This window comes from Rhinatrema bivittatum, chromosome 8 (genome assembly GCF_901001135.1).
Source record: "Rhinatrema bivittatum chromosome 8, aRhiBiv1.1, whole genome shotgun sequence".
In the NCBI taxonomy this organism is placed as follows: domain Eukaryota; kingdom Metazoa; phylum Chordata; class Amphibia; order Gymnophiona; family Rhinatrematidae; genus Rhinatrema; species Rhinatrema bivittatum.
This window is the reverse complement of record NC_042622.1, coordinates 258,055,617-258,079,306: the sequence shown is the minus strand read 5'-3', so window position 1 is coordinate 258,079,306 and position 23,690 is coordinate 258,055,617. Positions and strand designations below refer to the sequence as shown.

The following is a 23,690-nucleotide window of genomic DNA, read 5'->3' as shown; positions in this document are numbered from 1 at the left end:
GCGCACCTTGAATACTGTATACCATTCTGGTCGCCGCATCTCAAAAAAAGATATAGTTGCAATGTAGAAGGTACAGAGAAGGGCAACCAAAATGATAAAGGGGATGGAACAGCTGCCCTATGATGAAAGGCTGAAGAGTTTAGGGCTGTTCAGCTTGGAGAAGAGACAGCTGAGGGGAGATATGATAGAGGTCTTTAAGATCATGAGAGGTCTTGAACGAGTAGATGTGAATCGGTTATTTACACTTTCAAATAATAGAAGGACTAGGGAGCATTCCATGAAGTTAGCAAGTAGCACATTTAAGACTAATCGGAGAAAATTCTTTTTCATTCAACGCACAATAAAGCAACAATACAATCTCTTAACCCTACAAGAGAACCAATGCAATGATGTAGCCCAATTCTTTAAAGACAAAATTGAGAACCTAAGAAAAAAAATCCCTAACACTGCAAAACAAGAGATTAAGATGCCCACTAGAGACGTCAGTATCTGGTCATAATTTGAGGAGGTATCTCATTTTGAAGTCTAAAAAATGATTAATCAACTGAACCCTGCTACCCATGTAATCGACACCATACCCATTACAGAATTTTAAAAAACTAGCCAACACAATAAACCCAACATTAACTAAAATCATCAACCTCTCACTAGATGAAGGAGTAATGCCAGATACCTTGAACGGAGCTATAATCAAACTAATTAAGAAAAAGAACCTCGACCCCCTTAATTTGAGCAACTAAAGACCAGTCTCCAACTTACCCCTAATAGCCAAGCTAATCGAAAAAACAGTACAAAAACAACTATCAAATCACCTTGAAAGTAACAAATTATACCCAGCACAACATGGATTCCGCAAACACTACAGTACAGAAACTTTGCTATTAGCTCTACCAGATAATATCTTAAGAGGCTTCGACACAGGAACACACTACATTATGGTCCTATTAGATCTCTCCGCAGCATTTGACACCGTAAATCACAGAATACTAATCGATAGACTGAAAGAAATAGGACTCACTAATAAAACAATAAAATGGCTTGAGTCATACTTAAACAGATGTTTCCAAGTACAAATCAAAAAATACACTTTCAGACAAAGTCACATTGCTTACCGGTGTCCCACAGTGATCAGTCCTGTCTGCAACACTCTAACATTTATCTCCTCCCAGTATGTCACCTACTAGCTGGACTTGGAATCATACACTACATATTCGCAGATGATATACAACTGTTACCCACTGTAAACACCATTGAAGAAACAATGAAACTAGGTAATATGTATCTTGAAATAATCAAACAGCTCCTAAACCAGATGGAACTGGTAATGAACATAGATAAAACTGAATTCATACACCTTGAACGTAAAAACATATACCATATACAACCAACATTCACAATCAAAAATATTCAAGCCGTTGAGTTAGCATTAAAAGTACGGAATCTAGGAGTAATAATTGACCCTGAGCTAAACATGAAGCAACACATCTCACAGAAAATAAAAAGAAGGACATGCGAAACTAATGATCCTGAGAAGACTAAAACCTCTACTAACGCTAAACAATTTTGCACAGTTTTACAGGCAATGATATTCGCCAGCACAGATTATTGTAACTCCCTGCTATTAGGACTACCTAATCCACGATTCGGCCACTGCAAATATTGCAAAATTCCACTGCTAGAATTTTGACTGGCAAAAAAAAAAAAAAAAAAAAAAAAAAGAGTGACCACATTACAGGAAAACTTGCTGAACTACACTGGCTTCCAATTGAACAAAGAATACAATATAAGGTACTATGTATAATCCATAAACTAATCCACGATGAAAAAGCAGACTGGCTTAACACTGCATTGCGCGTACATGACCCGCAAAGAAACCTGAGATCCGCGAATAAGGCTCTACTATCTGTCCCCTCTGTCAAATCAGCACATCTCACGCAAGTAAGGGAAAGAGCACTGTCACTGGCTGGTCCCGTACTATGGAACACCATGACACTCGAAATAAGGCTGCAGAGAAATTTGAAAATATTCAAAGCTAATCTGAAAACCTGGCCTTTTATAAAGATAAAAAGAAGGAGAAAAACAGTTGATTGATAAGGACGCACCAAGCTAGATGTTATTTTTAACCTACACATGCATATTAATATTCAAACCACCTAATATGTTCCTAATAAACAGGCTCCACTTACACACTTAGTTTATTATATTAACTTGTTACTGTACTATGTTGGCACATGATTAATTTGTAATCTATACCACCCATATTCTTTCATTATCATGCCTTTATGTAAACTGTTGTGATGGTTATCTAACTTAACGACGGTATAGAAGAGTTTTTAAATAAAGAGATTTTATTCGACATTATACACCTCCAAGGGGGGGGGGGGGGGGGGGGAGTGATGATCTTAGTGAACTGTTCTGCTCTGAGTTATCTCTACCGTATTTAACTACAGATCAGAAGGAGAGGCTCAAATCAGCCCATAACGGAAAATGAGGTCAGGTCGGTTATTGGCAGTGCGCGCGTTTTTAAAGCTCCGGGCCCTGATGGCTATACTGCAGAATTCTTTAAATTATTAGTAGATCAAGTGTCCGGTCCCTTGGTTGCGGGGTTTTCGGAAATGATTACTCGTGGTTCTTTTCCTGCTCGGGAAAATCTGGCTCAAATTACTCTTATACCTAAGGCCGGCAAAGACCCGCTTTTACCTTGCATCAGCAATGAGACCAGTGCCGCATGACAACAGTCTTCCTGTTCCAAATACCAGAGGTGTGGACACTTGATGACTAGGAGGAAGACAATGAAGATGGAAGCTGCGGCTGATCCTAACTTTGTGCCATCAACATCCAGTGATCCTCATTTAATATATCAGTCAGAGCTGAACGATCTGGTCAGAGATTTGGCTTTATCAAAGAGTCAGGTTGAGCTGCTTGGGTCAAGGCTGCAAGGATGGAATCTTTTGTCATCTGATACGAAAACTTCAGTATTTCGCAGCAGTCAAAGATTTGACAAAATATTTCAACCAAGTAGACAGTCTGACTTTTTGCTGTGACATTAATGGATTGTTTTGTGCTCTCGGATGTGGCCATGACCCAACAAAATGGCGACTGTTTATTGATTCATCAATTTTAAGTTTGAAGGCTGTTTTGCTACACAACAGCAATATCTACCCATCAATACCTGTCGGACATGCCGTTCATATGAAAGAAACATATGAGAACATGCAGCTACTGCTGAACCACATTGAGTATTTGAGATACAACTGGAATTTGTGTAGTGACCTCAAGGTAGTTGCAATTCTACTGGGTCTGCAGCTTGGTTACACCAAGTATTGTTTCCTTTGTGAGTGGGACAGTCGAGTAAGAAATTCGCACTATGTCAGAAAAATCTGGCCTCTCCGCAAGAAGTTGGTTCCAGGGCAGAAGAATGTTACGCATGACCCATTGGTGGATCCAAGTAAGATATTTCTTCCACCTTTGCAAATCAAACTTGGGCTGACGAAAAACTTCATTAAAGCAATGAACAAGCAAAGTAAAGCCTTTGATTTTTTGCAGCAAATGTTTCTACGCATAAGTGACGCCAAAATAAAAGGTGTTTTCATTGGCCCACAAATCCGAGCTGTGTGGAAGGACAGCCACTTTGGTGGTCTTCTGCAAGGTACAGAACGTGTTTAATGGACAGCCTTCAAGAATGTCGTTTGTAACTTTCTAGGCAACTATAAGTGCAACATGTCATTGAAAATACATTTTCTTCATTCCCAGTTGGACTTCTTCCCAGACAACCTTGGTGCTGTGAGTGACTAACATGGTGAAAAGTTTCATCAAGACATTGTCAAAATGGAGAAACGGTATCAAGGCAAGTGGAACCCCACCATGCTGGGTGACTATTGTTGGACTCTCATCCGCAAAGCGTTGAACAGTGATTATAAATGAAAATCTGCAGCAAAACTTTTAGTTTTGTTTTCTGGTGCCAACATTGCCATTATAGCTTATGCCGCTACAGACATGTAACAATGCTTAATGTATATCGCACTTTTCTGGCAAACGGTACGTGATAGAGACATAATAAATGCATATTTGTGTTCAGCTTGTTAAAATCTACTTGTTTCACCGAAGGTTGTGGAGGAAACAAAATGTTCCCAAAACAGCATTACTAATGAAAGTCAGCATAGGTCCTGTGGACTAGTGCAATCCCACAGGCCCTGAAGCGGCCCTGATCCCTCCTCTTATGCAAGGCTTCCTGTTACCACAGAAGCTTGTGCCACGGCAATGCCACTGCAGGGCCTGTGAGTGCATGATGGCTCACAGTCCCCATACTGACTTCCATTGCTAATGTTGCTGGCACCTGAAGAATGTTGCCATTCGAGGCACTTTTGACCCTAGCTGAAGGTTGTGTGACCCCATTTGGAGTCCTGACCCCCAGTTTGGGAAACCCTGGCTTAGGCAATGGCATGTCCAACTTTAAAATAACCAACCTCAACACTACTAACCTTTAAGCATATAGTGTGTCATGCTAGCAATGGCCAAGTTCTTTCTAACCCTACAATATTTAAAGCTCTAGCTCCATTCTGGGAAGTTTTCAAGTCCCTCTGAGGTAGAAAAGCCACAGCTAGAGGGTCCCTGATCTGCAAGACATGAGCACCTATGGCATAGCTAGTTCCTAAATGACTGTATGACAGGAGCTGGTATGTATATGCCAGCTGGTCTTATAATTTACCAGTCAGAGACTGCAGAGCTGCTGAAAAAGGAATTGAAAGGAAGCTTGAAAATCCATGGCATATACATGACCTAAACTGCTGGCCAAGCAAACAAAAGCCCTGGAAATCCATATCCCGCTCTCAGCAGTATCCAGAGTTTGAACTGGACTAGGGAAATACGGGAAGCCAGAAATGACAGCTCCCTGAAGAAAATCTGACAGCCTTACAATGCAGAGGCAAAGTAAAAAAATAAATAAAACACCGCCACCAACAAGGCTCTAAACTGTCCATATGACCTAAGAAAGAAAAGGTCAGAAATGTATCCCTCAGTGCCAAGAAAAGCACTTAATAATCAAATGATTTTCTCATTCAACTGAGACGACAGTGTGCTTCCATTGCTTATCCATTTCTAGAATGCAGGACAAGGTGCATGTAAATGCATTTCTTTAATTACAAAGGGCAGGGTGAAGAACAATAATGCTCAGGTCACCTAGGTGCCTAAAATTTGGCATTTGGTGCCTAAACTAAAAAAAAGATCAAAATAAGAAAATAAAGCCAAAACAAGAAAAAATAAAGAAAAAATGTACTTTGACTCCTAAAAAAAATTGACTGGTACATCAATTTTCTACCTATTTTTCCATCTCTGGTAATGTTCATTGTGAACTCCCTGTGCTTCGATTTTGACACATACCTGAGAACATGGCCAGGACACTTTACTGCCATTCCTCAATTTATCCAACCACATGCAGATACTAATTTTATGGGTTCCCTCACCCTTAACTTCTTATAGGGAAGTTTGTGTAAAACCACTGTATACTAGCAACCTCTCCTTAGAACTGGATGTGCGACTAGAGGAAGAAGGAACAAAAAAACCCCCCAAAAAACAAACATCAAGACACTAACCCAACTGGCATGTGATCAGATATTCTTCCTGAATCCAATGAAAATCACTAAAATAACGGCTCACTTCCTCAAATTAATACAAAATAATTAGAGTCCTTGAGGAAAATTGCAAATTTGCAGATTTTGTATTCATAAATACCTGTTTAAGATACTTTCAAAAAACCAACAGGGAATGGTATCAGAATAATTAGTGCTTCCAATCTCATGGGCTCTTGCCCTTACAGGGCTACAACCCCTCTCTTGTGTGAGCACTATCTGATCACGTCACTTACCACTTGCCATATGGTATTTTTTGTATTTTTATTTGTGTATATATTTTTTTCTATTTAACCCAAGTTTAATGTGCAAAAACCTCCCATTTAAAATTACCCGTTTAAAACGCACACCTCACCTTCCCATTTAAGTCATATTGCTGAGATTACTTACCTGATAATCTCCTTTGCCTTAGTGTAGACAGATGGACTCAGAACAAGTGGGTATAGTGTGCTCGTGCTAGCAGTTGGAGACTGATCTGACGTCAGCACGGGTACATATACCCCCACAGGAAGTGAAGCAACTCAGTAATCTTCCTTGCCAAAGCTGTTATGGATATATGTGTACTGACCGATCAATGAATTAGTGAAACAGGATTCCCCTGACCAATTGATAGTAGCTGGAGACCGCCAGCGCTTCCAACGGGAAGGCGTCGACACCTGGTAGAGTGGACGCTCTTATGTAAGAAACTGACATGGCTTACCTTGAATTGGTGAAACCCATGTACACCGGCAGCCGGGCGGGATGCTGAGTCCATCTGTCTACACTAAGGAAAAGGAGATTATCAGGTAAGTAATCTCAGCATTTCCTAGCGTGTAGCCAGATGGACTCAGAACAAGTGGGATGTACAAAAGCTTTACTCCCGGACTGGGCGGGAGGCTGCCTGAGGACCACGTAGGACTGCCCTCGCAAATGCTGTGGCCTGGACATCCAGACGGTAAAATCTGGAAAAGGTATGGAGGGAGGACCATGTCGCCGCCTTACATATTTCTGCGGGCGACAGCATCCTCGATTCTGCCCAAGATGCTGCTTGTGCTCTGGTAGAATGAGCCTTGACCTGTAAAGATGGTGACTTTCCGGCCTCTACGTAGGCTGCTCTGATAACTTCTTTGATCCAAAGGGCTATGGTAGGCCGAGAGGCCGCTTCCCCTTGCTTCTTTCCGCTGTGAAGGACGAACAAATGGTCCATCTTTCTTACTGCTTCTGTCTGTTCCAGGTATCTGGGTAGCAATCTGCGATGTCGAGATGGCGTAGCAAACGCCCTTCATCTGATTTCTTCAAGCCCGCCGTGGTTGGCAAAGATATGGTTTGGTTGAGGTGAAATTGTGAGACCACTTTAGGTAAAAAGGAGGGAACCGTGCGAAGATGGATAGCCTCAGGAGTGATTCTGAGAAAGGGATCACGGCAGGACAGCGCTTGTAGCTCAGAGATGCGGCGTGCGGAACACACTGCCAGCAAGAACACCATCTTCGAATGGAGAGACAGGCCCCAAAGGGGTCTGAAGGTGGATCCCGCGAGGAAATCCAAAACTATGTTGAGGTTCCACAGGGGCACTGGCCACTTCAGTGGCGGACGAATATGCTTGACTCCTTTCAGGAAGCGGGAAACATCTGGGTGCGTGGCAATGGTCTTGCCATCCCTCCTGGGACTGTAGCAAGACAGCGCAGCCACCTGAACCTTGATGGAGCTTAGGGAGAGACCCTTCTAAAGCCCATCCTGTAGGAAATCCAGAACAATAGGGATTGTGGTCGCATGTGGATTGGTGCCATAAGTGTCGCACCAGGCTTCAAATACTCTCCAGATCCTTATGTAGGTGAGGGATGTGGAAAACTTGCGAGCTCGGAGGAGTGTATCTATCACCAGCTCAGAGTAATCTCTTTTCTTCAGTCTAGCCCTCTCAATGGCCAAACCGTAAGAGAGAATTGAGCCGGATCCTCGTGGAGGATGGGACCTTGACGAAGCAGGTCCCAGAGAGGAGGCAGGGGAAGGGGCTCCCCTGCCAGTAGTCTTCTCATGTCCGTGTACCAAGGTCTTCTGGGCCAGTCTGGTGCCACTAGAAGAACTAGGCCTCTGTGTCTCTGAATCTTGTGAAGCAGGGCGCCCAGCAGGGGCCACGGAGGAAAGGCGTATAGCAGAGTCCCTGGAGGCCATGGCTGAACCAGGGCGTCGATCCCGTGAGACAACGGATCTCGCTTGCGGCTGAAGTATCTGGGTTCTTGAGCATTGGCCCTGTCCGCTAATAGGTCCATGTCCGGAATCCCCCAGTGATCCACGATCATCTGGAAGGCTGTGGGGGACAGCTGCCACTCTCCCGGATTTAGGCTTTCCCTGCTGAGGAAGTCGGCCGCGGTGTTGTCTCTTCTGGCAATGTGGACGGCGGAGATGTCCTGGAGATTCACCTCTGCCCAAGCCATCAGCGGGGCTATCTCTAGGGACACCTGTTGGCTTCTGGCTCCGCCTTGTCGATTGATGTATGCCACCGTGGTGGCGTTGTCGGACAACACTCTGACTGCTCTGTTCCTCAGTCTGTGGGCAAATCGCAGGCATGCGAATCGGACTGCCCGTGCCTCTAGACGGTTGATGTTCCACCCCGACTCTTCTCTGTTCCACCGCCCTTGGGCGGTAAGCTCTTCGCAGTGCGCTCCCCATCCACTCAGGCTGGCATCTGTGGTGAGCAGAGTCCACGTGGGGGAGGACATCTTCGACCCCCTGCTCGTGTGGTCGGACTGCAACCACCACCGTAGCTGGGTCCGCAGTCTGGCTGGTAGAGGGAGATGCACGGAGTAATTCCGGAAGCGAGGGCTCCATCGAGAGAGGAGGGAGCGTTGTAGTGGTCTCATATGGGCCCTTGCCCAGGGTACCACTTCCAGGGTGGATGCCATGAGACCGAGAACCTGCAGATAGTCCCAGGCTATGGGCCGACTGGCTCCCATCAAGGACCGTAGACGCGTCTGTAGTTTTAACCTCCTCTTGGTAGTGAGGCTGACTGTCTGCCTGGGTGTCGAACCGGACTCCCAGGTATTCCAGTGATTGGGAAGGCTGTAGGCAACTCTTGCTTAGGTTGACTACCCATCCCAGGCTTTCCAGAAGGGTGATCACTCTGTCGGTTGCCCGATGGCTCTCCTCTCATGATTTCGCTCTGATCAGCCAATCGTCTAGGTAGGGATGGACAAGGATTCCTTCCCGTCTGAGCGCCGCTGCTACGATCACCTTGGTGAAGGTCCGCGGCGCCGTGGCTAACCCGAAGGGCAAAGCCCGGAATTGAAAGTGTTGTCCCAGAACCTTGAAGCGTAGGTAGCGCTGATGATCCTGATGGATCGGGATATGCAGGTAGGCTTCTGATAAGTCTAAGGCCGTGAGGAATTCCCCTGGCTGTACTGCGGTCTTGACTGAGAGCAGAGTTTCCATGCAAAACCTCGGGACCCTTAAGTATCGGTTGACTGACTTGAGGTCCGGAAAGTGCCCTCTTTCTTGGGCACCATGAAATAAATGGAATAGTGCCCAGAATCCATTTCCCATGCAGGTACTGGGATTATGGCTTTCAAGGACAGGAGCCTTGCCAGGGTGGCTTCCAATGCTGCTTTCTTGTGGACTGGACACGGAGATTCCACGAACCTGTCTGGAGGGATGTGATGGAAGTCCAGATAATACCCCTCTCGGATGATGGCAAGGACCCACTGGTCCGATGTAATCTCGACCCACCTGGGGTAGAAGAGGATTAACCTGCCCCCTATGGCTTCGACCCCCGGATGGATCAGCTGATTCTCATTGGGGGGTGCAGCCGGGACCCGAACCCAAGCCGGCTCCCCTCTTGCGCTGCTTGGTCCGAAAGGACTGGTTCCTAGCCTGAGGACGAGGCGCCTGGTAGCGACTCCTATAGGGAGTGAAGCGTTGGGAGTTTCTACCTCTGGAGTGCCTTGGAAAGGTGCGCTGGTTCCTCTTGGACCTGTCTTCTGGTAGTCGAGGTACTGGAGAGGCAACCCATGTGCTGGCCAGTTTATCTAGGTCGCTGCCAAACAGAAGAGACCCCTTGAACGGCATTCTAGTGAGACGTGTCTTAGAAGGGGCGTCGGCTGACCAGTTTCGTATCCAGAGCTGCCTCCTGGCTGCTACTGAGGATGACACCCCCTTGGCTGTCTTACGGACTAGGTCGGAGGTGGCATCCGTAAGGAACGAGAGAGCTGACTCCATGTCAGCTGCCGGGGCATTGTTCCTGACCTGTGACAAACAGGAACACGTTACCACGGTGCAGCAGGTTGCGATTTGCAAAGACAGAGCTGCTACCCCAAAGGTGTGTTTCAGGATGGCGTCCAGGCGGTCATGAGCGTCCTTGAGGGCCGCCCCCCCCTCCACTGGAATGGTGGTGCGCTTGACCACAGCGCTAACCAAGGCGTCCACCTGAGGGCATGCCAGCATATCCTTGATTGCCGGGTCCAGGGGGTATATGCCAGACAGGGCCCGACCCCCTTTGAATGAGGCCTCCGGCGCATTCCACTCCAGATCGATCAGCTGTTGCGCCGCTTGCAGGAAGGGAAAATGGCGGGCTGTAGGATGAAGACCCTCCAGCAGGGGGTTCTGCGTAGATGCCTCCATGGTACTGGAGCCTGGAATAGCCAACTCAGTCAGGCACTGAGAGACCAGGTCGGAGAGATCCTCCTTGGGAAAGAACCGCCTCATAGTTCGATATGGCTCTATCCCCGGGGGGAGTTCCCCCTCCTCGGGGGGTTCGGACTCGTCCTCCGAGACATCAGGGTCCACATGAGCGGGACTGCCCGGAGGCGGATGGCCGCAATAAGGGCAAGAAGGGCCAGGGGTAGGGTCAGCCGGAGCGGCAGCAGGGCCTGGACGGGATGCTGACTGCATCTGTACAAAGGCGTGGATCCCCTTAAATAAGTCAACCCAGGAAATGGAAGCTGTCTCTAGCCGTCGGGGTACTAGGTCCCCCGGAATTTCTGGCTGTTCAGGGCGCCCCGCTAGATCCAGGGTGGCCCCTGGGGAACTGTCGGTAAACCTCGGTTGAGACTGGTCCTGGCCCGAGGCTCCCACAGCCTCCTCACATTGGGCACAAAGGGAGTCTGGCTCCTCGCTCTGCGTGGCTCTAAGCTGGCACGCTGAGCATAGGCCAAGAGCTTTCACGCCGGAAGCAGGAGGCGCCTCCCCTGGAAATGCCGGGGCGTTCAAGTGTTCCATCGCTGTGAATGCAGGGCGCCGGCTTATACCAATAATATGCGCTTAATAATATACAATATGCGCTCAATATACAATATGCGCTCAAGAATATGCATTCAAATAACGTACAATATGCGCTCAAGCCTATGCGTTCAGCAATATGTGGTGAATAATATCCAATATGCGCTCAAATATACAATATGCGCTCAAGAATATGCGTTCAGCACTACACGCTCAATAATATACAGCATGTGCTTAAGAATATGCGTTCAGCTATATGCGCTCAAGAACATACGATATGCGCTCAAACCTACAGTAGGCGCTCAAATTATGCGTACAGCACTATGCGCTCAATAATATACAATATGCGCACAAAAACATACGCTTAGTAATGTATGTGCTGCGTTGTGCGCCTCTCCACAGGCACCTATCCTGGGCGCTTAATACCTTAACAAGGCTAACAAAATGGCGACCTCCACGGCGTGTCGTCCACCGGCAACGCCGCCGATCCTCGTACCTCGGAGATCAAAAGTAAGAGATGTACGCCTTACCTGATCTTCGGCGCTTCCCGGCTGTAACCCGGGCGGTCTCCAGCTGCGGGGGGAGAGGGGAAATACCTTCACCGCCGCGCTCGAGGAAATGCACCCGCTGCCTCTAAGCCACCGAACTCGTCACGCTCGGGGCGAAGTCCACGCCGGGACTGAGGCGCCTCTCAGCCGGGCCCGAGCCCTTCTCGCTCGGAGGCTAGATCCCTGCCGCGATTCGGCCACCGGACCGAGGCCTAAACCTCCGAGGGATCGCGGAAATCACCTCAGGAAACTCAACTGGGGGAGGGACCCAAGGGTATCACCACAGGAGTGCGGGGCTCGTTGTCTGTATCTTCGTAGTAATTTAGTAAGACAAAGTAGAAAGTAGATTTGGAAAACACGCTCAGCGAGCATGCAGGAGCTCCAAACTGCTTTGGAGACGGAAATTAATGAGTTGCTTCACTTCCTGTGGGGGTATATGTACCCGTGCTGACGTCAGATCCGTCTCCAACTGCTAGCACAAGCACACTATACCCACTTGTTCTGAGTCCATCTGGCTACACGCTAGGAAAATTAACTTTTCTCTTATAGTGTAGTCACCCCTCTCTTATTATATATAAACTTATCTCTTTTATGCCAAATCACAATCGCCTTGCTCGTTGTTATTTTCTGGTTCGCCCGCCTGACATTGGCAATGTTTCAGTGCACTCCCTGCGCCTGCTTCAGGGGCATTCAACTATATTCAATTTAGCTCGGCATGACTTCTCCCAACTTCTTCCTGCATTCAAATATGGCGCTCAGACACTGTCTGAGCGCCAGGGAGGTGACTGGGTTGCGTGAGAGAGACAGAGAGAGATAAGACTAGGCAGGGAGGTGACTGGTGTCTGTATGTGAGACAGAGACTGGTCATAGGGTTTAATGGGGGGGCGGGGGTGACCTAAAGAAGAGGACCGAGAGGACAGAGCTTCAGCGTCTGAGCGCCATATTTGAATGCAGGAAGAAGTTGGGAGAAGTCATGCCGAGCTAAATTGAATATAGTTGAATGCCCCTGAAGCAGGCGCAGGGACTGCGCCGAAACATTGCCAATGTCGGGCGGGCGAACCAGAAAATAACAACGAGCAAGGCGATTGTGATTTGGCATAAAAGAGATAAGTTTATATATAATAAGAGAGGTGACTACACTATAAGAGAAAAGTTAATATATGACTTAAATGGGAAGGTGAGGTGTGCGTTTTAAACGGGTAATTTTAAATGGGAGGTTTTTGCACATTAAAATAGGATTAAATAGAAAAAAATATATACACAAATAAAAATACAAAAAATACCATATGGGAAGTGGTAAGTGACGTGATCAGATAGTGCTCACACAAGAGAGGGGTTGTAGCCCTGTAAGGGCAAGAGCCCATGAGATTGGAAGCACTAATTATTCTGATACCATTCCCTGTTGGTTTTTTGAAAGTAATGTGATCAGATATGACATCTTCTCTATACCAGCGGTTCTCAACGGTTGTGTTGCGACACACCAATGTGTCACGGCTCCCGGTGTCCCAAAGCCCCAGTTATACTTCTTTTTTTCTTTTCCTGCCCCCGCGGGCCAATCAGAAGCCTACTCCCTTCTTCCTGCCAGTGAGAGGAGGAAGCCGATGATTGGCCGATGGGGCAGGAAGAAGGGGGGCATCTCACAGCCCAGGGGTGGGGTGGTTTGAGGGGGGGCTGGGAGGAGTGGCAGTGTCCAGGCCCGTGGCAGCGAAGAAGCCCGACCCTGTGACCACCACATGGAAGTGCTGAAATTAAACACAGTGGCGAGCCACAAAGAAAAGAAGCCAGGCGCGCCAGGATTTACCGCTTCCAAAGTGGCAGGGAACCGCGACAGAGTAGGGATTCTCCAAAGCAGCAGTGAGTCGCAAGCACGAAGAGGCCGGTTGCTCCGGGGATTCCCCTCCCCAATGCAACGTGGCACTCAGCCATGCTGATTACAGATGGGGCAATTGGAGCTCCCAGCGTCCGTAAAAGCAGGCAGATGGGGGGCCGCGGGAGCCTAGGGATATCCCGACAGCCAGAAGAAAGGCTTGAGTGCTGTGGCATATTTTATTTCTCTTTCCATTTCTCCAGGTTTGCACCGCATACAGAGTGGCTTTTTTTGGATTTCCATTCCAGTTTGTCTCCATATTTATAATGTGTGGTCTTTCTGTATTTGGTGAAGGTCTGTATTTGGTGAAGGTCTGTATTTTACTAGAATGTAGGCAATTGTATCAATCTTATTTGTTGTGTTTTCTCAATAGGATATGCATTAGTGGTAAATTATTGCCTTTTCATAAGAAGGGCTATTGTGTTTTGCTTTTACTGAGATGTCATCAGAACCAGAATATCTTTTTTTTTTTAGCATGGTAAGTTCTATGGATAATGCCCTAGTTCTGCTCTGCATCCATTGTTGGAGGTCAAGGGGGTTCCCGTGGATGCAGAGTGTATGTTTACATATAGCCCCGTGACGGTCACATGTTCAGTGTGTCACGCACGCGAGAACCATCTATCCGGTATGTCCCGGCCGAAAAAAGGTTGAGAACCACTGCTCTATACAACTACCTAACATGTAATGATGTAGTTTCTACAGAAATGTCAGTCTTTTAATCATGGGATGGATATCATTAGTTTACTGTACAATGCACAAGTTTTCCTAACGAATTTAACCACCACCATGCCAGAAAGCAAGTGGACAATGACAATATTAGGACAGTCATGGTCAATAGAATACAGTACTTTCCACACCAAGTTACTGGTCTCTTTCTAAAATTACTGTGGCTGTGAAATGGTTCGGATCCTGTGCAGTACTGTGGAGTGTAAATGATTTTATCATCGAGGCATGAAGATCTAAGGATCACCAGAAAAGGCACAAAACTGGAGAATGCAGTACCACCAGGCACCAAACCCATCTTAAAACATCCTGCAAGCTCCTGCTGCTCTTATGGGCTCCTCATTCAGCACCAACTTCTTCATCCAAACTTCCAGATTTAAGGCAAACAGCAGATCAACAGATGCTTTTTCCTTACCACCTAGATCATCAAACAAGTAACAGAAGGCAGGTCATATCAGTTTCCCTGCCAGGACAGAGTCATTGTAAAAGAATTAACTTGACTAAATGTACCGAATGGCACTGGTAAAATTACAATTGGCTCCTAACTGCCTCCTGGAAAGAATCCCACAGGCATCTGGTGGAGGAAGATGGGTTAGCTATGGATGTGGACTTATAGTTTTAAATTTTATTATAATAGGATTTGATTTTTGTATTTTTCATTTCATATTTATATACCACACATACCAAACTTACAAAAAACAGATCAAGGCAGTTCACAACAAAATATCATATAAAATACATAAAACAGGTTAAAACCTCTATATCCAGCCCCTCTCCACACCATTTAATACTTAATCTTCCCTAGCCCTCTAATAGAACTGACATCTCGCCACCTGCCATCAGTGAAATTACTCCTCATTGCCTAAAAAGCCTCTCTGGCACTTACAGTTTTTGCCACTATTTCCATGACTGCCACCAATAAAATGACTCCTCACTGTCTAAAAAGCCAAGTTTTCACTTTCATCCTAAATAAATAATATTCCTCTTGCTATACCTCCTTGGGGGCTGAATTCCATAATTCAGATCCCATTACCGAGAACATTCTCTTACAATTTGTTTTACTTTGCCTACTTCTCTCCATGAAGGTACTTGTAAGAGGTTTTCATTTCCTGACTGAAGCTTCCTTAGTGGAATGTACATTTCTAATAAGTGACGCAGATAACCTTGCTCCTTTCCTTTCACTGCCTTGAAAATTTAGGTCATGATCTTAAACCTAATGCGTTCTCTCATCGGGAGCCACTGCAACTGATACAGCAAAGGGCCAGCGCTCGACCTCCTTGGGCACCCATAGATCAACCTAGCCGCCATATTCTGAACCACCTGCAATCAATGGATAGATTTTTCTGGTAACCTCACAAACATAGCTTAACAGCAGTCCAGTAACGGTGTAAAATAGGCTTGAAGAGCTTTACAAAAAGTACTTCTATTCAATAACAGCAGCCATAACTGACACAATTTTAAGAATGCTCTTTGCAAAATTCCTGAAATTTGTATATCCAGGGAAAAAAATCAGAATTGAAAATTACTCCCAAATTCCGCACTTTTTCCACTAACCCAACTTCCTTCAAATCAATTTTTATCTTTATCAGGATGCACGGATCTTCACTTGCTTTTACTAACAGCATTTGGTTTTCACTGTATTCAACAATCAATCTGTAGTCTAACCAATTTAAGATCTTCTGTAAACTCTCATTCACCCTACTCATCATCACACCCAAATCGTTCCCCATTGGGATCATCAACTGTATGCTGGAAGACAACCTTCCTGCAAAGAGGAATTCACAATCTGACCCAAAGTAGAAATGAAGCCATCAGAGAATATTTTGTTCACAAATGATGGGCAGGGATCAAACAAACACGAAGTTGCTCTACACCCTGATAACATTCTTAACTCCATCATACTCACTTCCTCAAACTCAAAACAAGCCTTCCTTCAGTTGTAAGTTCAAACTCCACTCTCCCATTTCCTCCTCACCCATTCTTGTTTATTTGCTTAATTTGTTCACCGCTTTAGGCGATTGTGTCAATCTGAAAAGCGATTCATAAATGCTGCTCAATAAATAAATATTTCTGGTAGCAAGTGACACATACCAAGAATTGGCTTCTCAGTCCTCACAACAACTCCAACTAAGAACAGGATCCTAACTAAAAGATAAACAGCACTCCAGGAAGATGAGGCCACCAGGGCTACTTCACACACCCCTTGATGCCAAGTGGTACGTTGGCTCACCTTTCACCTCCACTACACGTTTTGGGGTGCTGCCTTTCTAATACCCAAACAGAAGGCTGAAATGCAACTCCATCTCAGTGATCATTTGGCTCATTAACATATTTAGGTGCATCCACCAATCAAATAAGTAATCCCCCAAGAACTGATTAATCTGATCATTTGCTCAGATTAAAAAAAAAAAAATATATATATATATAGGTCTCCTATATATCAGAACAAAATAGATTTTTTCCTCAAATGTATTCACAGGAGAGTGGAGTGGGGGCAGAAAGAGAACCTACCCGTCATGTGATATTTCAGACCATTATATGGAAAACCTCATCGGTATGGGTCATTGACTTATTACATTCACTTTTCATTGCACAGCTGAGGAAGTGAACTTATGTGCTCAGAAAAAAAAAATTCTGTGATATACAGACAGGACACCCTTCTCTTGAACATCAATCTTGTCCAATTTGTTAATCTAACACTCACTAATGACACCTTGATATATGCTGCACTAACAAAAGTAAAAACGTCAGGATTTAGTTGCACCTGTGAAACCATGACCCTGTTTTTATAAGAGGAATCCCTGGACAGGAAGGGATGAGTCAGGATGCCAATAAGATTCTTAAGAGGAATGCTGTTATAAGGACTGACCAGCTGGTTAGATCAGATTATCTCCTTTCCTTTTTGAACAAAGTTTCTGCTCTCCCATCTTGCTTGTGTCACAGATGAGCATGGCTCTTGGCATAAACAGCGTCAAAGCATCCTTTCTCCACTGATTGCTTTGATAACAGGGATTCTAAGCCAAACACAGCACAAGCTGAATAAGGAGGCTCCCTGAAATCACACACAGGAGGAATTCCCCAAGGCCAATGGAGCGATGAGACAAGGCCCTCCTCCCCAATTCCACTCTGTCTTTTACCACATAAAAGGGAAAAGAAACTCCCAATGTCCAGTTAAACACCCTGCCCGATTCTGCGAAGCAGAGAAAATACAAATGAAAACTCAAGGCTTACAGAGTATCTCAGGCACCCATCAACATGTGCAGGCCAGAAACGCAGGCCCTGCACAGAGCCACTTCATATCACAGTAATCTCCCCCCACCTCTAATAATGAAGTGTGCCAATATACCAAAGTGTACAACTTGCTCAGGTACTGACAGTTGTAACATACCCTCTAACACAAATCAAGTCCTCCAACCCAGGCCCTACACACCCACACACACACACACATATATATATATATATATATATATATTTTTCCTTTCCTTTCAAGCAGGTTTCCATTGGACTGCAATCTCAGAGCCTTCTTTTAAAATCAATCATAAATAACTATATAAAATTAATATTAACCAGCAAATCCCCTCCCTTCCACTCTCATTCACAAGGAAGGCTCTGGATTAGGGAGAGGGGCAAGGAGAAAAAAAAAAAGGAGGGCAAGGAAAAAGCAGAGGCAAAAAAAAAGATGACTATGGCATTGAAGAGAAAGAAAAGAGAAAGAACAGAAGGAAGCAGGGAAGGGAGAAAAGAGGAGGAATAGGAGCAGAATGGCAGATAAGGAAAGAACCAGAGTAGCTCGTGCTATAAGGAGAGTATGGGTGAATAAAGCAGCATGCATGAGGAATGTTATAAGCAGTATGCTATCAAGGCAAGGAGGTCAAAGCAGTAAGAGAAAGGTGTTATTTGGGGGGCAATGGTTAAGTGGGAGAAGCAATATAGTGTGTAGTTGTGTTGTGGCAAGCATGTCAGGGTGGTAGTGTTATACTCAGGTCTCACAGCGAGCAATGAAATAGACATATGGTTGGGGTGGAGAGATGGTACTTATACATAGGTCTCATGGGGAGGGGGGAGGAGGAAGCAGCTATGTATAAAGGGGGTGTGTGTAGGGAATGACAGGTTTCACAGTGGGCAGTGCAAATGTGCTGGGGAGGTGGTAGCCCAAGTTGACATTAAGTTGATGGATTGTATGTTTTTAGGTTTATATATGTTTGATTTGATATATGTAATGATTGAGATTTATGCTTTTATAATTATTACTAACCGCTTTGGTTAGTACAGAAAGACAGTATATCAAAAGAAGCAATACACTAAACACAAGTGTTAAACATGGGTCTCAAGAGACAGTGATATATACAGTGTGCGTGTATATGAGGGGGGTAGTAGTGTTACGCACAAATCTCAGAGGGTCATAATATAGGCAGTGCTAAGTGCATGGGGAGGGTGGTAGTGTTATACACAAGTCTTACAGTGAGGCAATGACACATGTGGGGTGGAGGGTGTTATACACAAGTTCTACATATTATAATGGTATATGTGGAGTGTATAAGGGGGAGGGATGGCAGGTTTCTGCAAGGGTTTTACAGTGGGCAGTAATGTATGTGGGGTGGAGGTTTATACATAGGTCCTACAGGTGACAGTGATTTCTGCAGGGTGAGGGGTGGTTGCGTTATACACGAATCTCAAGGAGAACAGCGATATATGCCGTGGTGGGTGTTATATACGGGTCACGCAGAGGACAGTGATATATGCAGTGAGGGATGTTATAGGCCGGTCTCATCTCATATACAGCGGACAAGAGAATGCAGGAAGCGTAAGGAAGGACTGGTATAATGGAATCTCACGGTGGGCAGCGGTAAGGACAAGGAAAGTAGACGGGAACGGTATAATCGGGTATCTTTCTTAGTTGGTTTTGTTCACGATGGGCAGTGGTATATAAAGGGGAAGGGGCCATAAGGGAGGGTGTGAAGAAGGGGAAGGAAGAGAAGCGGAATAGAAACTGGAGGAGGAAGTCATATAGCATATGGGTTGCACTATAAGCGGTATAGGCGGGTTTCTCACCTGGTCGCTTTCATTCACGGTGGGCAGCGGGCTGCGGGCGGACATGACTCCCCTCTCTTCCCCTCGCCCCTCTGTGCAGGGGGAGGCTCCGCCGGATGCTCCCCGGGCTCCCGTCTCTCTTTCCCCACTCCCCTCACAGCGACCGAGACCAAAACAGGAGCCGCTTCCTCCTCAACATGGCGCCGCCGCCGCTGCTCCCGCCTCCTCCCGACACGACGCAGTACCGCCCCCGAACCGCCCGACGCTCACCTTCGGCAACTTCCGCCGGGTGCTCCCGCCTCCAAACTTCGGCAACTTCCGCCTCCGGGAGATGCTCCCGCCCTCGCGCTGCTTCGGCTACTTCCACCCGCCTCTCGGCTAGCTGGTTTCCGCACGCTTCCGAGCTTGGACAACTGTGGGAAGCCGCTGTCCCCGTGCATTATGGGCGTTGTAGTGTCCAACTGCAGCCTCTGGAATCGCCGAAATTTCTGGCGTTACGCTTGGTATCTGCTACTCTGCAGGAACCGTATATTACAGTTCATGTTTGAGCCTGGTCTTATGCTTAGAAGTGTAACTCTGATTGCCCACCTCGAAGAGAAACATATGGACTACAAGTCCCAGAATGCAATAGAAATTTATTCTATGAAATATATATCATATCCTGGACTGCCAAAAAAATAGATCCATCGGTGTCTATGGCACTGTACCATGAAATAAATTGGACAGACTGGATGGGCTTTATGGTCCTTAACTACCAATACCGTTCACTGAGTTAGGCTGAAAAAGACCTCACCCCATGTTCCCTGTGCTGAGGTTCACATGCAACGCCACTAGGAAACGGATTCTATCCAGGGCAGCTGCAGATTGATCCGCAGCTTGGTCAGGGATTGGAGAAACGAGGACTAAGGACTTAATTTTTTAAATGAAATACATTGCAAGCCAAATTGTAGCTGTGTCATTGCTTACAGGCTGACATACCCTGAGAGACCAACCAGGTCTGTTTGGCAAGTTGTTGGAGGGTAGCCGAGTTCCTACAAGCCAGCCAAATCATACCAATATCAACTGGGTCTGTACGGCAGGTTGCGGTGGCCTTTCAACAGTTAGGATGTATAAAATATATGCAATGTATGTATTTACTAAGAACAGAATGCCACGCAAGTCAATATCCACGTCATGGCGGGAACCTCAGGGGCATCCCCCCGAGTGACATCATCACATCCTGGTATCTAGCCTGCCCTTCGTTTGCTAACAAACTGAGTTAGCAAGGATTGGATTGGACTGGACTGCCTCTGGTCTAAGCTGCTCTGCCGCTTCCCAGATGCTGCGGGAAGCTCTCTCTGCCCTTCTGGGTATTTCTACACTAACCTGGGTACCCGCTCCTCGGAGGCCCTTCTGCTCTGTTTCAGGTACCTATCTTGGAATACCGGGTACTCGCTCCTCGAAGGCCTGCTCTCCCTAACTTGGTGCCTGCTACTGATCAACTTCTGCCTGCAGGACCTTCAACTACACAGCTTCTGCTTCAGTGAGTACTAACCCTTTCAGTCTGTCCCACCTGCAGATTCAGCGCTCTGTGCCTACATCCGGGACCTGTCCCTGCAACACTACGCTGCCTATCACTTACTCCAGTGTGAGGCTGGTCTCCTTTGCTGAAGGCCCCTGGACTACTTCACTGGGTTACCTCCACTGCTGCCCGCTCCCCGGGCAGTACCATCAAGCTGTACAATAAATACAACTTCTCTGTGTCTGCGTGTATAGAGTCTAGCCTAGTACTGCGGTTCCTCACGGGGCTCCTCCCCGTGGAAGTGGCCATCACCGCAGTACCCAAGAATCCACTCCAACACCTCATAACCATAATAGTTTCCATTCGAAAGCACGGTACCTTCAGACTCCGGTTCACTTGCTGGAGGTCCAGGATGGGGCGAAAGGTTCCTTCTTTCTTTGGCACCACAAAGTACACGGAGTACCGACCGGCTCCCTGTTCCACCCCTGAAACTGGAACAATGGCCTGCAGGCTTAACAGACACCGTAGCATGTCCTCCACCGCTGCACGCTTGTTTCTGGAAGAACAGCGCGACACCAGGAAGGCGTCCCTGGGAGGGTGTGAAAATTCTAAGGCGTTAGTCTATGTGGATCACCCGGAGAACCCACTGGTCAGTCGTGATCCTTGCCCACTCCTCGTAAAACTGGGACAGCCGTCCTCTTACGGCTGTCTCCAAGGAGTGGGTGATCCAGATTTCATTGTGAAGATTTTCCGGCCCCAGAGTCCTGGCCGGCACCTCCCCTTCCTACTTGGTTGACTCCCCGAAAGGACTGTTGTCACCCCGAGAAAGGTCTGGATCTATAGGAAGAGGAGGAACCCCCCTTCCCAACTTAAATCTCCTTGAGTCACTAACCCGGCTCCTTGGGGCAAATGCTTTCTGGAAGGGCTTTCGATCCTCTGGGAGCCTATTGCCTTTGGACTCTCCCAACAACTTCACCAGGTGGTCCAGGTCCTCACTAAACAGGAGCTTCCCCCTGAAGGGGAGATTGCACAAGCGAGCTTTAGAAAAAGAGTCAGCCGTCCAATTCCGGAGCCACAGCAAGCGTTGGGCCGCCACCGAAGAGACCATGGAATGCACCGATGTTTGTACCAGGTCATATAGGGCATCTGCCTTGTCTGCCACCCCTGCCTCCAGGTGAGCCACCTGTGTCTGAGACATGATCCCCGCGGAGGCCAGGTCCAGTGGCTTCTGAATCCAACACAGGCAGGTGCGCTGCATCATACTGGCACAGTCTGCTGCTCTGAGGCTCAAAGCTGAAACTTCAAAAAGGCGCTTCATGTGGACCTCCAATATGCGGTCTTGAGCGTCCTTCAGAGCGGCCAACCCTGCCACCGGAATGGTAGTTTTCTTAATAACTGCTGCTACCGCAGCATCCACCTTGGAGTTCCTTAAGGGCTCCAATGCTCTTCCGACAGTGAGTACAGCTTGGCAATGGCCCGTCCCACCTTGAGACCAACCTGTGGGGCATCCCACTCCCTGCTGATAAGCTTCTGAATTTTCTTCGGAATTGGGAAAGCCGAGGGGGGTCCTCGCAGCCCGTCCAGGACCGAGTTGACCCCTTCGCTGTCCGAATCCTCCTGTGACAGTTTGAGCCCCAGTGACCAGTATCTGGGTCCGGATCGGGGTCAGTGTCACCCTGGGGCGTGGCTAGATCCCCCAACAGGGTGTCCCTCACGGTCCCTGCCTCTCCACGGCTCTCTTGTGCCTGAGGGCCCGGAGAAGGTAGAACCTGAGACTTCAGGCGCTTGGCAGAGCCGCCAGTGCTATACTGAGACCTCCTCTTCGCAGCCATCCTGGCCAGGAAGGCTTCATGCTTTAGTAGCACAAACTCCGGGGAGAAACCTCCGGGTCCCACATCATCACTACTGGAATTCAAAGTTGTATCCTTCGGGTCTCCCTGGCCCGGTTCTACCACTGCCAGGGGAAAGCGGGGAGGGGACTTCCTGAGCTTCCTTCCCCTGGGGGTTTACCTTTTGTTCCCGATCGTCCCCCAGGTACGCGCCTAGGCTTTCTGGGCTTCTGGCCCTTGGCAGATGACCCCTCGCCTCCCGCAGCACATGAGGCACAGAGAGAGTGAGTATCCAACTCTAAAACCAGGCCACAGGCCCTACAGACCTCCACAAGGGCACTTTCAGACATGGCAGTCCTTCCCCCAGCTCCCCTGGAGTCCCAGAAGAAAGAAAGTCGGTTGGGCTGAGCACTCACATGGGACCCGCAAAAAAACAAAATGGCGCCCGTGCCAAAAAATAGCCTGGGCTCAGTGCCCCGCGGAGGAGGAAGCAATTTAAAAATGACTGCAAACCTCCGATTTGACTGCCCAGGCCCTCAGGACACCTGCCCTGAGGCCAAAAACACCCAGGAGCTGCTTTCCCGACCCGAGGAGGCTCCGGGCACTAGGATGCTCCTCCCCCCCCCCCCCCCCCCCAGCCGAGCACTGCCTGAAACGGCAAGCCTCAGAGAAAATCCCCTGCAGAGAAAAAAACTGAAGACAAAAATCCTTTTTTTTTTTTTAACTCTGCAAGTAACAAAAAAAATCCCCACGGGGTACTTTCCTTTAGGAGGTGCTGGCAGAGGGCGTAGAGGGAACCAGTCCTCTGGCTATCCAACTCCCTAGAATCCGAGGGCTCTACAGCTAGGGGATGGACCGCGATCAGAACCTCACACCTCAGGGAGCCTTGCTAAAACTCAGTCCAGAGCTGCAGAATACACAACCACTATCTGCTGGAGACAGAGAAATACTGAGGAGCAGCAGGTGGCACTAGTGGTATATAATAGCAGTGCCTCGAAGTTTTTTTCTCTGCCTCCATCTGCTGGGGGGAGTGCATAACCCACTGGTCTGGAATGAACTGGGTATGTTCAAGAACCTATTATCCTGTACATAGTTAACTAGTTGGCTCTGGACAACATGTTCCAAAAACAACCAGGGGAAGGAAAGACTGAGATGGAAGGCCATGGAAGGGAGAGAAGGCCCTCAGGAAAATCATGGCGAACACTGTTGCCTTTGCCGATCCGGGGACACCAGAGAGAGCGGCATGAAGACACGGCAGCAGCCATCTTCCCAAGGCTTGAGGAGAGAGAAGGAAGAAAGGTGAGGCACAAAGGTCGAAGCCGACTGAGACTGGACGCAACAGTACCCCCCTTCAAGGGCCCCCTCCAGACCCCCCCT

General features: G+C 47.4%; 1 protein-coding gene across 6 annotated transcripts in view; it reads right to left on the bottom strand.

Annotated features, from left to right (window-relative positions):
* Positions 1-19,281, bottom strand: part of MARK2 (microtubule affinity regulating kinase 2) — a 462,018-nt gene extending 442,737 nt beyond the window's left edge. For 5 of the 6 annotated variants that reach the window (XM_029614694.1, XM_029614695.1, XM_029614696.1 and 2 more), the window contains exon 1: positions 19,005-19,204. In XM_029614694.1, the coding sequence (XP_029470554.1) occupies positions 19,005-19,049 (45 nt within the window). In that variant the 5' untranslated portion in view covers positions 19,050-19,204. Of the gene's footprint in view, positions 1-19,004; positions 19,205-19,253 lie in introns of those variants that run through there. The other variant, XM_029614697.1, reaches the window with a different exon arrangement.
* Between the last annotated feature and the right edge of the window lie 4,409 nt (positions 19,282-23,690).